Below are 17,893 nucleotides of genomic sequence, written 5' to 3' on the forward strand. Positions count from 1 at the left end.
AGGAAAAGTAGAAATTACGCGGTGCGTAATATATGTCCCCGCCGGAAGTAGCATTTAGTAGCAAAATGTACAATATAGGTAAAAAGATGAAGGTCAAAGGTCAAAGAAGTCAAAGGTCAAAATTCTATGTAGAAGTTCTGAAGCCCTCACCTTGTGCCATCACATAAAGCAAACGGAATTGAAATCGGGTTAGAAATGGCGAAGGAGTAGCATTTTGTAGCCAATGTACAATATAGGTAAAAAAATCAAGGTCAAAGGTCAAAGAAGTCAAAGGTCAAAATTCTGTGTAGAAGTTTTGAAGCCCTCACCTAGTGCCCTCACATAAAGCAAACAGAATCAAAATCGGGTTAGAAATGGCGAAGGAGTAGCATTTGGTAGCAAAATGAACAATACAGGTTAAAAATCAAGGTCAAAGGTCAAAGAAGTCAAAGGTCAAAATTTTGTGTAGAAGTTTTGAAGCCCTCACCTAGTGCCATCACTTAAAGCAAACGGAATCGAAATCGGGTTACAAATGGCGAAGGAGTAGCATTTTGTAGCAAAATGTACAATATAGGTCAAAAATCAAGGTCAAAGGTCAAAGAAGTCAAAGGTCAAAATTCTGTGTAGAAGTTTTGAAGCCCTTACCTAGTGCCATCATATAAAGCAAACGGAATCAAAATCGGGTTAGAAATGGCGAAGGAGTAGCATTTTGAAGCAAAATGTACAATATAGGTCAAAGGTCAAGGTCAAAGGTCACAACTGAAATTCTGTATACAAGTTTCAAAGCTCCCATGTAGTGCTATCATATAAAGCAAACAGAATCAAAATCGGGTTAGAAATGGCGAAGGAGTAGCATTTTGAACATTTTGATCACACACGGACGCACACACGGACGCACACACGGACGGACACACGGACGGACACACGGACGGACGGACACACGGACACACACACGTACGGAGCCCGTTTCATAGTCCCCTGCTCGAACTCGTTCGGCGGGGACAATGAATGGGAATAATTGTGTCTTACTGAATATGCTTCTTCAAAGTCCAGTAAAACGATGATACTACAGTCTTCATAGAGTTCAGCAATATCCATGTCAAGAACGTGGAACATTGTCAATATCCTGCTACACTGATGATATCTGTCATTAACTGGTGTTGTTTTCATTCTTTGCATTACAAGTAACAGGCAAATACAATGGTGATGAAGTCTATACTCATATGCTACATACATGTATTGTCTACTGCCTTCATGGGAAACACAACTCTCAAGGTTTGATATCATGAAGAAACATTGGTGTCAAATTCTTTAGATACTTCCAAACCACAGATCTACCTTGCCAGCAAGATTACTGCAGCTACATTTTCTGATCCAAACTGACTGTCGACATTCCTTGATCTAAACTGATTTCCAATTTCAGTCTTTCGACGCTGTCTGTATCTCTTGCAAACGTTGAATGCACTGAGACATTTTTGGCCATCATTACCATCTCAGAAACCAGTCTGTGTCTCCTCTCATTTCATCTTGCTATGTCCTGGACCTGACATGGCTGGTTCTCAAACCTTGCTAAGCCCTGGGCCTGACATGGCTGGTTCTCAAACCTTGCTAAGCCCTGGACCTGACATGGCTGGTTCTCAAACCTTGCTAAGCCCTGGACCTGACATGGCTGGTACTCAAACCTCTGCACCAATGCACAACAGAGCTCCTCAGTTGATAGTCTCTCCTCCATGTTACGTTTCCAACATTTCCTGAAGATTTCTCCTACATCCATTCTGGGCTCCTTTCTCTGAATGAGAAAATATAAGCAAGTAAAGCCAACACACATATCTTAATATTTCAATTTCTAGTAATTATTAGCTCACTTGGACAAATAGGAATCTACATGTAAAGTACACACCATTACAATCTGTGTATACCCCAGCTTATGCAGAGACAATTTCATCATCAAACATGATGTAAACACTGTTGAATATCAGTAAAATAAGATGGAAGCTAAACCACAACTGCTTTCAATTGTTTCAATGCCTTTATTCAAACTCACAACTGTCAATTCTTCTATGGGTAGATCTTTATTGACCATACAATTTTTAGGAGTATTCTCTGTATGATAATGAACAGCACAATCAATTCATAACAAGAAACCCCGCTCAGTGCAAACAAAAAGAGGGCATGATGCAGGGCCATTCTTGTTGAAAGATGAAGACCAATGAGTTCTACATGTGATTACATGAGGTCTAATTCAGGAGTGGCATGACATTCTAATGTCTTCTGAACTGGTTTGCAGTTATCTTCATTGAGAACTTGAATGATAGCTACCAACCAAAGACCTATTGTATATGCCGAATACTGTAAAATGAGGAATGTTCGCATGCATTTTAATTTTGCGAATTTCGCGAGCTCCAAGATTCGCGAAATTAAAATACACATGAAAGTTCTTGCCTACACTATATACATGGAATGCCAGTGGCAGTTCGCAAAAATTTCATGATGCAAAAAAGGCCCTCGGCTCCAATTCCCGAAAAATTCATGCCACGAATGTATCACGTTTTACAGTATTTAGCGATGTTTTAATTTTCGCTAATTTTGCAAGTCTAGTGCTATTTCGAATTTAAAAACATGACAATATCGACTCAGATCCCAATAAGGATGTGACGTGCTTGTATACATTCCTACATTCAGTACTGTATTCTTCATGATCATGAATTTAACCACTCGTGAAATTATTGGGAAGTCCAGATTCATGAAAATTTAGATTCACTTTATTAGGAATGTTCTATATTCTGAAACACACCATCCTGTACAATATAGAAGTCTTTCAGTCCCCAAATGAAATGAGTTTGTTGATATGAACATTTGTGGCATTTTTCCAAAGGTTCAACAGTAAAAAATGAAATAAGATGAAGACTAGCGAATATACCTTCCTTTTCAGACCAACAATATTCTGGAGTAACAAACCTTATTTTACTTTCACACTATCGTACCTTTGAGTTACAAACCTTTGAAAAACAAACCTGGGGAACAATGAACTTTGGGAATAATGAAACTTGGGAATTACAAACCTTGGGAGTAATGAATCTTGGGAATATCTTTGAACTTCAGGAATAATAAACGTTGGGAATAATGAACTTTGTGAATAATAGATGAACCATAGAAATGATCAACCATTGGAATAGTGAAAATTAGAATCAATTGAAATTGGGAATAATGTAAACTGGGAACCATGAACCTTGGGAATAAAGAACTGTAACCAAATACTGACCTTTCGGAGGAAGTCTTTGTGACATTCGTGCCTGAGATCAGGATAGGGGAGAAGACCTTCAAACAAGACTTGGTGAAGAAGACAGCCTAGGCCCCACGTGTCTGACTTAACACACAGCTTCCCTTCAACCACCTACATAGGAGTAACAATGTCATTCGTAGATAGGCATTTCACTCAATTACATCCATATGTGAATGTTACATTCTGTCAATTTTCAACTCATGAAAGCTGCTCGTCAGACACCAAGTCCCTTCAAATTATTTAGAAATCTTCATGTTCTTCACCCTTATGTCAAATACATCATGTTTTATGAGAAGAAAAGAATAAAATGAGAAGAACAATGGTGCAGATAAAACATACTACAGGAGATGAGAAAAACTACAACAGTATTTCTTTTTTAATCCTAAGAAGACTGGGCTATTTTGATGCCTCGTAGGACTGGGGGGGGGGGGGGGGGGGGGCTCATTGGGCCCCCCTAAGATCTTGGCCATTGACTGCGCGATCGCAAGGAAAATTGGCACGCGCGTCACCCACAAGGTAATCTACAAAACTCGATAGGTAATTATTTCACAAATATTCAAATTTATTTTTAATCAATTAATTATGCTAATTTATGCATGAATTTTTAAAAATGGCTGTAAATCTGTAATTAAAGGTCCAAAACTGCTAGTTTTTGGTTTAGGTACTCTGTGGAGGATTCTTTAAATACTAAATGTACATTAAAAAAAACGTCGGTATCAAAATTTCTTTCTTATGTATTTTATTGTTTTTAAATTTTCTTATGTATTTCATTGTTTTTGACTTTTTGTTTTTTATTGTTTTTTTCGATGGAAATCATCGGCGACACTATTTCAATCATATCATAAAGAAGATGAAATTAATTGATTTTGATCCGTAGTAAAAATAATGATACATTTATGAATTTTGGTCAGAAACAGAATTTGCATTGGATTTGTACATGAAATCACATTTTTGAGCAATTTCGGGTCTGACATGCATTTACAAAATATTGCGTAACTTCAGAACCGCGTACCCGGGCGCCGCGAATTTGGTCTCAAAAGTTGCGCAAGACTTAAAAGAAAAAAGTCATAAAACGTCGCGGCGCGAGATTTTTACGTTCCAGATTTATCGCGAAAAATGTCAAGGGGGGGGGCCCAAAAAGCCCCCCCCCCCCCAGTCTTTTTAGGGTAAATACATGGAGTGAGCTGGTGATGCCATCTTCTTAGTTGCACATATCACTGTGAATGACAGCAATGAGAAGCCACAAGGAATATGGTATAGCTCAAAGAAAAGGGACGGAGAAAGAGAGAAAAGATGTTGAGATATTGTCCAGAATGTGTGAGAGTGACAAAATGTTCCACACAGCAAATAGTGATTCACTCTAGATCATATTCAACAGATTTAATTTGATGATCTCAATAACATTGTCTTTCTGCTTTCTCATGCATCAAAGAAATCTTTGAAAGCAAGGAAATCATGTTTCTCAGTCCATGACTGACTTGCTGAAATTAACACGGTAACTTGGTTCTACTCATGACCTGAATCTCATTTGTGTGACATAAATCATAATACAGTTTGACCTCGATTATCCGGCCATGTCGGGACCGGCGCTCATCCGGATAAGTGAATTGGCCGGATATGGGAGACACAATGTTAATGTATAGCTGCCATCCAAGCTGCCGTCCCAGGGCACTGGCAGCTAGGCAGGTAGCGTACCCCGCAACGGTGGTGTAATCTATGCTAGCCTGCGCAAAATTGTAGTCCCTTCTTCACAAAAATAAAGTATATCTTTATGTGAAAATCATACATGTTTTACCTCATTAGATATTGAGAAACCTATCATGCACATCTTATGAAATTAGTGAAATAGAGCCATGAAAAGATGTTTCAAAATCACTGTTTTTTCTCAATTTTTGGATGAAAAAAAAAAGTGCTTCACTGCGTGAACGTGTCCGGATAATAGAGATTTCCGGATAAAAGGAGGTCGGATAATCGAGGTCGAACTGTACCAATGTTTTTCTGTTACCTCTGGTGGCGCTATTCTGGGATCCAAGCCAGTTTTGACATGGTGTGGTACAGTTCCCCCAAGACTTAGGTCTACAGCATAGCTGAAGTTACACAGCTTCAGGTGGGTTGGGTTCAATGTTATCATCATGTGATCCACTGGATGAAAGGAATAACACTACCGTCAACTTTACACTTAACCATACAAACAATCACAAGGTACAATACTGCAAGTTCACGAGGCAAAAATGGTAACAGATATACAGATGTGCTTGTCAGTGGCTGAGTTGCTTCTCTGTTCTTCCCAACATCCCCTCAGGTTGACCAGGGGCTTTTTTTCATAAAATTTGTCATCAGTGACAAGTTGGCATAGATGTTACAAGCTACTGAAATCCTTGCATCTGATTGGCTGAGAGCAAATTTGTCACAGAAATGTGGCAGTTGTCACTGATAACAAGTTTTATGAAACGGGCCCCAGATAAAACTCGACATAAACTATTTATATAGAGTGATTCATACTGTTGATTGGATCCGATACATGTCACATTATCTCTGCAGAATTGATCCAAGTGGCTGCATTAGCCACATTCCAGACACATTGAAAGACATGCCTGGTAATTATTTTCAAAATATAGGGTACCAACTGTACTTTGATGTTCTGATGAAAAGAGCAAATACTAAAGCATTAGTATTTTTTTAAATTTTCTATTAGACAGATAGATGGACAGTTGAGTAATATGGTTACAGTCCATTATTCCATAGGTTTGTTATTCCAAAGGGTCATTAATCCGAAAACGATATAAGGTTCATTAATCTGAAGGTTTGTTATTCTCGAGGGTTTTTAATCTTCAAAATGAAATAAGGTTTGTTATCAAGAAGGTTCACTGGTGCACACATTCTTTTCATTTTTGGATTAACAAACCTTCAGAAAAATGAACAGTATTTCATTTTAGGACAAATGAACCTTCAGAATAATGCCATAAACATTGGGATTAATGAACACTATTTCTTTTTTAGATAAAGAAAATCTAGGAACACTACAGGGAATTTGTGTGCTTCAAAATAACGAATGTTTGGAAAAACACACCTTCAAATGAATGAACCTTCTTTTATTTTCAGATAAACAAATTCTCGGAACAACGAGCATCACCTAGGAAATTTTACAGTGTCAAACAGTTTAAACTTTACTTTTGACACAGAAATGTTCATGTATAGTTTGTTATTCTTTGAGATCTACTATTAAAGGGGCTAATCTGACCATGACAAATATCTAAATAGAGACTGATAAACAAAGCTCAATGACATCTATAGCTCAAATAGTATAGTTCTGAAGTAAATATTCAATCTATGGTGGCATAAGATTCTAGTTACCTTTCCAGTTGAGGTAGACAAAGTTTAGTTTGTGAAGAGCACCAGCTGCTTCCACAGCATCCAGCATACATTCCTCACGAGTCACTGGATCATCAAGATGAGACATTAATGTCTTCCCTGCATTGAAAAATGACACAAGGACCCTAGCAGAGATCCATTATGGGACAGAACAAACCTTTTCCCCACTTATTATCTTACTAGCCTTACATTTCTGTATTATACGCTATCAGTGCTTTTTAACAGACCTCATACTTTCAAAGTTTTTGTAAAAATCTAGGCAGGACTTAGAGTCAACAATTCATAGCAAGAAAGTTAACTCAAATATTTCTCAAAAACCCAAATGGGTAACTGCCCTGGACAAGTCACAAAGATGGTGTTTCCTATTCTTGCAGTGACTGAAATCGGATTTATCTTACAAAAGTATTTTTTTAATCATATCTGAATCATTGTGATCACAGCAATTAGTTGGCACTGTTGTCATTGGCAAAAATTTACAACATTAGATACCACAGGAATTTATTTGAAACCGTTCCCGTTCATGGCATACCATCATGGTATTTGTGGCAAGCATTGTGCATGCAAACATCTGCAACAGGAAAAGACATGAATTGTGTCAAGTCATGTGACAAATACACTGCTGTATGATCGCTGGTATTTTGTAACACAATTCACACCAAATCTTGCATGAATATCGTATGCAAAGTTCGATTTACCGCCTTAAATACCATGACATTTGGGGTGTATATTTTGGTTCAAATTTTGAAATAGTGGGGTATTTCAACATCAGTATGAATACATTTTTTAAATACAATTCTTAACAAAGTTGTTACCCTCTTGTCTTGAACATAATGACGATGAGATACCCTAATTCTATTACGTGTATTACACATCTACCCCACAAACACCTTCTCGAATATACTTGGGGACTTGGTCTCTAAACAGGTTACAGGTCTAGTTTACCTTTGGGAGCAGTGAGTTTAAAAATGTTAAAGATATCACATTTGATGCATATGCGTAGGTCAGTTGTATCACAAAACATCCTACAGTATAATTTTTGCAATAAAGCCCAAAAATATATGGAGAAATCACTATTTTTCTCATTAAACTATAACTGTAGATGGTTAAGTCTGGAAACATTTTTATCATTACTATTTTTTACATTTTATATATCTTAATAATACTTAACATCAATTATACTGGTTCAAATTTTTACATTGGTTGTTTCTATTCCTAACTCACATTTAAAGGAACTGTACAGTACTGGTTGAGGTGGGAATTCATGATTTGAACATTCCTAAGTGAGATAATGAGAAACCTCTTATGAAATATGAAAGAGAATGTAAATTTAAGAAGGATTTAACGTTTATTTGATGAAAATTGGTTTTCAAATGGCTGAGATATCCAAAAAAGTGATAATAATAAAAGGCGACAGGCCATGCCTTTTATTAGGATCTCTTTGTTTCACCTTGTTTTTTAATATCTCAGCCATTTGAAAACCGATTTTCATCAAATAAACTTTTGATACCCCTTAGATTTGCATGCTCTTCGACATCTCAAAGAGTGGTTTCTGAATATCTCACAAAACGTTAAAAGCTAAATCCTCCCCTCAACCAGAATGTACACACCCTTTAAGAACTCTTTTGAAGCACTAATGCTGGATTTTTGTTTTATCTGCAAATGGTAAATTATGCCTTTAATACCTGATAAGTATTGTGAGCACACAAGAATCTTGTCTCCACTGACTTGTCGATACCACAAACAGGTTGAGATGATGTTGTGGAGGGCGGGGCGTTGTGAGTCTGGGTCTTTTCTATGCAGTGATTTGAGTGTGGCTGCCAGGTCTTTGCTGAATGAAATCTACAATAAACACTCACATGTCATAACTTCCTGCCTCACAAATAAAAAATATCATATCATAATGGTGAAAAACATGCACAATTCATTACATAGGGCCTACCATCTACATTACTGAGTCAATGACTATCAAAAGAGTATGTGCAAATACATTTCATTTTAGCATCATAATTCAATCTTTGCACTAGACGCAGTGTCAGCGGTAAATTGAGACAACAAAATGAAAACTACCTACTGCCCAATAAACAAATGGAAACCAGTAACAAATAGAAGCTTAGTTAGCTGTTTCACATACACGTGTACCATAATATATTTGAAACTCTGTAGACTATTAAAAGCCATGCATGAAAATTATCTACTAACCATGAACACACATGCACATACACAGACACACCCACATAAAGTAAGAGCTCACACAGAGATATGAGTTTGAATAGTATCTGACCTTTGACACAATGACCCGTTCACCCCTTCTTCCTTGTTTCTTGAGATGACAGGAAATTGGGCCAAAGTGACCCAATTTAGGGGCTACATAGTTGATTGGTGTCAACTCCTTGGCTCCCTTCATTAAGTCTGTGAGCTGGTAATGAGGGTCCTGTGACAAATATAAGATTGACATTTTTGTGTGCATATTTTTACAACTATACATACTTTATCTATCAAAGCTCAAATTTGTGGAGAAAATTGTGCACTTCTGTATTACACAGTTGCCAATACAACAAAGAAATTTGTAAACATGGCATTGCTAGATATGCCTGAGCATGGATTATACATCAAACCAGTGTAATTTTGGATGTACTATAGAATGATCCACCCCATAGTCAGATTCATTTATATCAGATGTCTGACCATTAATCATCAGGAGGCAAACCTACAATTGTATAGCAGGGCTTGGTATTAGCAGCAGTCTGGTGGCCCAGCGCCACCAAATGTATATCGCCCCACCAAATATTTCTTTTGGTGACCTGATCAGGGACTTGCTAGATTCAAATGGATTGTTACAGCATGTATGTTCCTGTGTTTTGGGGGCCACCGTCATTTCAGATTTAAAAATCTTTATCGGGCCACCAGAGAAAAAAAAAGACTAGTGTCAATCCCTACCTATAGGAAATACTTCAAAATATCTGCAGTATGCAGTCACTGAGTGAATAATAATATTACAAAGTTACACCTTACATCCTTTTATCCACCTGGGACTATTCAATGCAGTCAGGCAGAATGGTGAAAGTTCTCTATGCAAAAGATGAGAGAAGAGAATCTGTCTAACCCTAATCCTATTCCTTGCATCAAACTAAACCTAAAACCTATCACAACCCTAACCCTAACCCTAACCCAAAGTCCTTGGAGAAAATAAGACAGGAGCAATTGTCGAAGAAGCAAGTGTCGTGTCACCATACTTACTTTGATTAACACCGTACATTGCATTAGGTATCTGACATTTACATTTCTAGTGGTATCTTATGAAAGAAAATATTATAACAAAACAGGATCACAAATTTATCTGGACGTACCCACAATGCCCTGCCATTCGCTTGCATCTTCTGTACTTCTGTCAGTTCAAACAGCTTCTGCAGCATTTCTACAGATGGTCTGACCACCTCGTAGGCATAGACAAATTCAAAGTCTTCATCGCCTTTCTCTTCACGCCTGTTTGAATGAATGAAAATGATAAGGACATGTATGTTAGAATGGTATGAAGTGAACTTTACATCCAACTATATATTGAAAAATGGGTCTCAGAAACTCTGCAACCTTAATTGGGTTCCTGTAATGTAAGAGTACTAGGTGTTTTTACAGACAAACAATTTGTCAACATGCACTGTTGAGCCCAGTCAGTAAAATTCTTCCACGACTTTGCACATTGGTATGCATCAACAGATTCTTTCAGGTACATCACTGCGCGGGGTACATGAGTTACTGTGCCGGATACGTGATAGAAGAAATACATTTCATAAGTCATCATTTAAGTTGGATACACTCACTAGGGAGCTTTAGATTTTTGTAGCGGGGACGTTCAGAGGGGAAAATTCCTATTCTGAGCATGCGCAGAATCGCGTATCACCTCCCGTCATCTGAGTTTCACTACACATTCTCGGCTGTTTTTACGTCCGCTCAATTCAGGATGCGGAGAGCTACTTCATGCACCGATCATATTTTATTTTTTATAGGTTGTGTCCTAACGTAATCTAAAGCTACTTTTCAGCGTGATGAAGGGAGAGGGAAGAAAGTCCAACGCAAGCGTTGTCTCAAACGTCCATGCCGCAAATCTAGAGCTCCCTACTACCTTTGAAAACAGTCTAAAGCTCACTCTTATTACATCCCGTGGATTACAGCCATTCTAGAGGTAACTCATTTATCCCACTCTTCTGACTGACACAAGCCTACTAAGGACTACTCACCGCTCCTTGAAAGCCATGCAGAAAGGAACAACACATTTCTCATCTTCACAGTCCTGACTGTGCATCCAGTACTGGGCCATAATCACCTTACAGACAGAACAGTAGCCCAGGTTGTCATGCTTACAGCAGTCTTCCATACAACGTTGGTATGTCCTCCCCTACGTACAGATTGTATGGACAAAAGGCAAGAACAAATCATATCTGGAGGCTTTAGGAGATTGAACATCAAGTGATAATTTAAAGACAGCATGATTCCCACATACAGATATCAAGTCTACTTGATCATATTTTTAATAGTGAATACTCTTTCCTAATTGCAAGGCATTTCCCTTGGCACTCTCCACCCACTGGTATGTTCTCTCTTCTCATTAAATGTCGATCCCTCCCTCCCCACCTGTAACACACTCCCCACCCACTGGTAACACCATACACTCTCTCCTCACTTAATAATGACCTCCCTCCTCATTAGATATAACTCCCTCCAAACTGATGCTGCTCCCATCTAGTGTATAATTAATCCTTTCTGCACTTGCTTATCACCTCTCTTCAGCCACTTTTCAAAATCTGGGATGTCCAGTGATCAACATACATAATCTTCTTTAAAAAGATACTTCTGAAGGGATCTAAAAAACATACATCATATTGTTATCACTTAGATCATCATCAGTTGTTGTAAATTAATTAATAAAATATGTAAGAGTTGCTTTTCTGCCCTAGTGCTGATAAAGTCTGTTTGAGAAGTTGATCCTCACCAGATAGCAGACTGCATCATTACAACGACCACCCATGGCTTGACAGTATGCCACCTTGACCAGACTATTCATCACTTCAGGGACCATCTGTTCGTCTGTGTTGATCACAATACCATGGACATTCTGTGTGAGAAGATGATGAATGTGTAAACTTTTGAAACAGTAAAGGAAACAGGATGTTAAACTTCTTTCAACAAAGTGACAAGATTAGTTAGAGGAAGATATATTGCATACTCATTCAAATATTTTCTGATATATATCATCAGAAAGGAATCTTTGATAAAACCTTTTAAAATTGACCTATGGCCTTACTGATTTTAGGTGATGTGAGATGGATATTCAAAAGAAAATGTTTATTGTAAAATGTAGATCATGTTTTTGAAATTCTTTTTGATGGGGGATGATTCCAAGCATGCCTTGTGTTATAATTATGAATGGAATTATTCAGAGTGAAATGATAGAGAAATAGTTTGGGGAAAAAACTGAGAAAATGTATGACGAAAATGGCACTTTAAAATGGTAAATATGTCCTGAACGGATAGAACTTTCACTTTAAAATTTAAATGCTTCCTGAGAGCAGAGTATGGAAAGTTGAATTCATTAAGTTAATACTATTTCTTCACATTGTGATGTATTCAATATGTTTCTTTGCATGCGTTACATAAAACCCTTCACAGCTCACAGATTAGAAGAAATAAATCACGCAAAAAGAGCTTTTTAGTTCTTATCTAATAGACAAAATAAAGAAAAATGTGAAAAAACTTACCATGGGTACTTTTTCCACTTTGTCCACAACATCTTCAACTTCCTTTCTTGGTGTATTCTCTGAAACACACACACCACCAAAAAAAAGAGACAACAAACAAACAAACAATATAGAATATAAATAGAGTTGCAGGAATAGAATGGACAATCAAGCAAAGAAATTAAATATGTTATGTAATACTGAACACAAAAACAAGAAGTATCATGACAAAATGTAACAAGGGCTAAAACTAAGAATAAAAAAAAAAAGACATGACACAAGGAATGGACTATTAGACTCATAAAATGAAACAGGAAATCAAAAAAAAAAAGATATTCAAGTGAAAAATGATAGAATACAGGAGAAGAGCCAAGAAGAAAGAATGTAAGAAAACTTGAGAGGAAGAAGCATGACACAGATCTGTGTACACAATTACACATACACTTTAGACTCAAAATGTACAACACACTATATATAATCTGTTCCCATGCTATGGAAGTGTACGTGTATGTCCCAAGTTACTGCAAGAAAAAAAAAAAACAACTGCTGGTCCCGAGGACTTCATTATGATGGGAGTCCACTGTAACCTTCTATAATACAGGACAGTTTATTCCATGAAATACTAACTGTGTACACCCCACCACAAGCTGTGAGATAAGGTTTAAGCCCCGGTCACACAGCACTCCACCTCCAAATCACATACGGTACAAAAAAGTTATGAAAATCTGGTGGACGTGGTTGTAAGTGGTAATTTTTTGGTCAGTTTTGGTTTGGCCGTGCTTTGTACGGGGTATGGCCGTTGGTGGCTGTTCCACTGCTGAAGCACTACATAAGCTCGGCTAACCACGTCCAGCCACGTGTGTGTAAGCAGAAAAATCCATTTGTCGGCGATAAGCCACTAAACACACGCGATTTCCCATGATACCAACGCGTAACACGCATCAGATGACCCTGCTCTGCCCATGACAGACTGCTAAACTTTCACGTCTTTACTGCGTCTCCCTAAGTTTTTATCACTGCCAGAACACGGATTATCACTTGTGTTTCATGTGTGTTGCACGTCTTTACCACGTGTGCCGCCCATGGTTGTCCGCGGAATAAAATTTTGAGCAGTTCAAAACTTTTTACCGCGTCCGACGCCGTTCAGATTTTTTCCCCGCGTCCTGCCACGCCTATAAATCGACTGTAGCTCATCTTAAACTCGACATCAATGCGAATAACATCGTCTGCTTCATGGGAGACCACTTTTTGATGTGTTTTGGCCGTGATTAAGCCATAAAGCACTGTGTGACCGGGGTTTTACCTTTTGAATACGTTGGAAGTCAATAAATATATGATAAATACTATAATAAACAAAGTCATACGGGAACACCACAGTAATTCCGAAGAAATTTGCTTGAAATGTGGCTTACAAAGCACATGCAAGAAATTAAACTAAACATTTGTCCCTGTATAAAGTGAGATTCTAGAAGCAATAATGCCCAAACAAAACAAAATGCATACAAATTGTATGTCCATGTGATTATGCTGGACCTTTAAACTTAATGGAAATCTATAAAGATGTGAGACACAATGTACAGCTCTTAGAGCCCATTTTTAATGCTTTTTGGATCTATAAAGGGTGGAACACTGGGGCAGCTACACTAACAATGATACAAGTGTATGACCCCAATATCTCCATACAAGTTTTCAACAAAAGCTTGACTTGTGATCATTATCAACCATCACTGCTTTCAGAATGGATTTTGATGCCATTTCCTAGAAGTAATGAGTTTGAATATGTTGAGGGCAATGAGTATCACTTGCTGAATCGATACAGATTTTTTTAAAACTGATTTTTGATTAAGCAGGCAGTGTGAGACGTTTACAAAGAGTGAGTTGTTTTGAGTATAAATGACATGCTATTCGTCATTTGATATCAACAATTACTGATCACTAATTGGTTCAAATTTGCATAAACTGTGTTTGTAAATAAGTCGTTACAGGCTGTAAGTATTAGTTTGGTAGAAGGTGGTTAGTAATATGGAATATGAGATATTTACATGGATACGAAAGTACTTTAGCGCAGATTCAAGCAGGCAGAGGCCATTATGAAAATATGAGCTGAACTTGTGATATCATCGAATCATAAAACAACATTCTGCCATGTGTACTTACCGGTATATTAATTAATGCACAGAATGGGGATTAAAGTTCACTTTCATCAATCTTCTCAGCCCCAATGTCGTCACTCTCTAATTAGAGATACAATTTGACTATTCTATTATTCTCGTTAATGTTACAGTCTAAATGAAATAAAAACACAATAAGGTCACATTTAGAGCAGAAATAGAGATCAAGTTAAGATATATACATTGTAGCTGTCAAGGTACTGACTCACCTTCTGACTCACTGAAGTGTAAGGATAGATCCGTGTCAGAAAAGGGTGGTTCATCTGTTAAACAGTGATAAAGAAGCATACGGCAAACATAGATTAACTCCACTACTAGTAATATTTTATTCATATTGGTCACACATCACATGTCTACTCTGGAGCTGATACACAACTTGTCTGCTACTGGTGTGAGACTCCTGTCAGTACCAACACTCACATCTTGCCTTAATCTAAGGACGAATGTGTGGTCACATCCCACATCCTATCTAAAACTACTCCACATGAGGGGGTGTTGAACAAAGAAGCTTTAAAAAATGTCAATCTTTAAATTTAAGATTGACGTAAATTCATGGTATGCCACTAAATTCCCTGTTCAGTCTTATTAGCCTTTCATATCAACATCCATTTCAAAATGCTGGAGGGCTGGTATTTGGTGAAGGTACATGTAAGGATTGGTCTTTGAACTTTTTACAACATATCAAGAAACCTCTTATGCAATAGTGAAGAAAATTGGTTTTGGAATGGCTGAGACATCCCAAAATAAAGTACAACAAAGCAATCGTAATAAAAGGAGGGTCAGTCATTTCACAACCAATTTTCATCAAATAAATATTGAAATCCTCTTGGAATTACGTGCTCTTTCATACTTCATAGGAGATTTCTTATCATCACATCAGAAAATGTTAGAAACCTAAAGTTAGGGCTCAACCAAAACTACTGAGTTTATGATCCCATTAATATTCGCTGAAAATTTTGTCACCAATTATATTTTGTATATTAATGGCTGGAAGAAAAAAGTCTCCACAATTTTCATTTTCATCAGGAATTAGAAGAACAATCTTGAAGACACATACAGCATACCACAACTTTAAGTACATCAAGATCAACCAGAATTTTTTTTTTTGTGAAACACCCTACAGGAGGTGGATTCAGTGCAGAGTGATCATAAAATCTTGGTCTTTTTACTCTAATTGGAATCAAATCACCTAACAGAAATGATGAAGTATTTGCGGCTCCCTCCATGATACAATATAATGACTTGTGCCTCTGTCACTGCGTTCACATTGTCCCCCGCGCCGCGGGGAAAGTCCCGAGCTGTGGGACTTTCTCCTCCAAAACCATAATGTGAACGCTCGCTGGGACTTGTCCCCTCGTCCCCGCGAATCAAGTCGGGTACGGGGACAAGATTTGGAGGGGAGAGTGACCTTGGGGCGAAATTGCTAGCGTCCAGCTGTGGTCATCAAATGTGCGCATGCGCTATGCCTGGCAGAGCTCGCCCCAAGCCCCAATTGCCCCCACAGCTCGGGGACAGATGAGATACCAATGTGAACGGTCAGTCGTAAAAAAGATAAGATATCTTGAGGCTGTCCCCGCGGCGCGGGGGACAATGTGAACGCGGGGACAGTCATGTCAAAATATAGAGCAATGTCTTACCAGAGACAGTGACAGAGAAGGTTAGCTCATCAGCACCCTCAGGCATAGAGCCATCTAGGAAGAAATCCTTTTCAGCATTCAGATCCTGAAGATTTATGTTTTCCATTATTCCCTGAAGAGCTGGGTTGTTTAGGATAGCCTGGTGCATTACAGGAGGATCCCATATTTCATCGTCACCTTGGAGACCTTTTTTCAAACTACGAATGACTTGCCTGGAGTTCTCAGCATCTGATAATAAGTTCGTCATGGTGACATGTACTGCTGTCTCTTGCCACACCCGCTCCTCACTGCCATACCCACTACTGTGCTGCTGTGTCTTCTCAGAAGAGAATCGTCGAACCATATCTCTTTTAACATTGGTGAGGCTTGATTCATAGTTCTCTGTACTCGACTGGGAGCGTTGCAATGGAGGTCGCAGGAGGCTGCGTGTAGTGTCTTTCTTGCCATTCTCAGACCTCCTGGCAGCTGCACCTTTCTTGGATGAGATGAGTCCACATGAGCTTGACAACCGGTCATCATTCTTTGCTTCCTCATCACAAACAGGTGGCAGTGCATCAGACACGTCTTGAGATCGTTTCCTTGGCCACACAAGACCACAGGAGCTGGAGAGGCGATCCTTGCTCCCATAGGCAGAGTCAAACTCTGATTCATCTTCTTCAATCATCCAGGGACAATCTGTGATTGCATCTTGTCTCTTGAGTACAGAAGACCTGGTGTACCCATTCTTCTTCAATATTTCCGGATGTTGTCTCAAGCTTACATTATTGTTATTATTGTAATGTGATATGGCTATCTCCTCCATGGTTATTAAGGTCTTTTGCTGAGATGGTAAAATCTGCAAAATCAAAACATAAAGAGAATTGCTTTATGACCACAAGATCCATTTTACCAAAGGTCAGGAATTGTTTCTGGTTCAGTACAAAATTTCTTAATAAGATCTGGCTAAAGAAGAATGATTATCAAGATTCATGCTAAAGGGCGTAGAAATCCTTTCATGTGACATTGTATGATAATTCACACATAATTTAGCGCCGTGTGAACACAATAATCAGCGAGCTTGTGAGTTAGCATGAACCTCGCTTCTCGTTCGCATCTGGATCAACCTCCAGCTGCGCTATTTGGTATGGTCATAAGTTCATCTAGCAAAGACTCTGCACTTCCAGAGTAATCATCGAGTGGGATTCGCTCGTAAGTTGAAACTTAAAGTTTAGGTGTGTGTAGGAACCTGCATCATGAATTCACGGGTGGAGCTAATCATCTATTTAAGTTTTTGATCTAAACCTCAAGTTTGGCAACTGTGTGTGAACATAACTTATAACTTTCCACAGTTTGTGCTTTCTTTCCAATATTTAGATTGGTTTAGGAGAGTCCATTTGAAATGAGTTTATCATTTTAAGGCTTAAGTCTTCTCTTTCGGAATTGGCTCTTAACTAAAAAAATCCATGTCTGGTGACTTTTTGTTGGTTCAGTGACACAGGGTCACAAATAGCAATTGTACATCAGGGAATTAATGTCCATAATCCACATGAACTATTCCAAGTTCGTATGGGTGAGTGTTTATACTATCAAAAATAAAGTGTGAAAATTGCAGAGAATGTAGAAGTATGAACAGATTAGTACCCCTTGCAGTAACTCATGAATGCATTTGCTATTGTATGCTACTGTGATGCATGCTAAATTGGCCCGCGCCAAGCAGTAAAACTTGCGTGCAGTAACTAT

General features: G+C 38.2%; 1 protein-coding gene across 1 annotated transcript; it reads right to left on the minus strand.

Annotated features, from left to right (window-relative positions):
- Nucleotides 1–1,269: 1,269 nt before the first annotated feature.
- On the minus strand, nt 1,270–14,773 carry LOC139740188 (uncharacterized). The gene is made up of 11 exons (XM_071650773.1): nt 14,747–14,773; nt 12,397–12,446; nt 11,622–11,744; nt 10,870–11,027; nt 9,982–10,117; nt 8,916–9,065; nt 8,317–8,473; nt 6,617–6,733; nt 5,268–5,404; nt 3,242–3,373; nt 1,270–1,768 (listed from the first exon to the last, which is right to left on the minus strand). The coding sequence occupies exons 3-11, from the start codon at nt 11,706–11,708 to the stop codon at nt 1,502–1,504; spliced, it is 1,341 nt and encodes a 446-aa protein (XP_071506874.1). The 5' UTR covers nt 11,709–11,744; nt 12,397–12,446; nt 14,747–14,773; the 3' UTR covers nt 1,270–1,501.
- Nucleotides 14,774–17,893: the final 3,120 nt, after the last annotated feature.

This window comes from Diadema antillarum, unplaced genomic scaffold, assembly GCF_040938485.1.
Source record: "Diadema antillarum isolate AM-2024a unplaced genomic scaffold, OU_Dant_1.0 seq00000839_RagTag, whole genome shotgun sequence".
In the NCBI taxonomy this organism is placed as follows: domain Eukaryota; kingdom Metazoa; phylum Echinodermata; class Echinoidea; order Diadematoida; family Diadematidae; genus Diadema; species Diadema antillarum.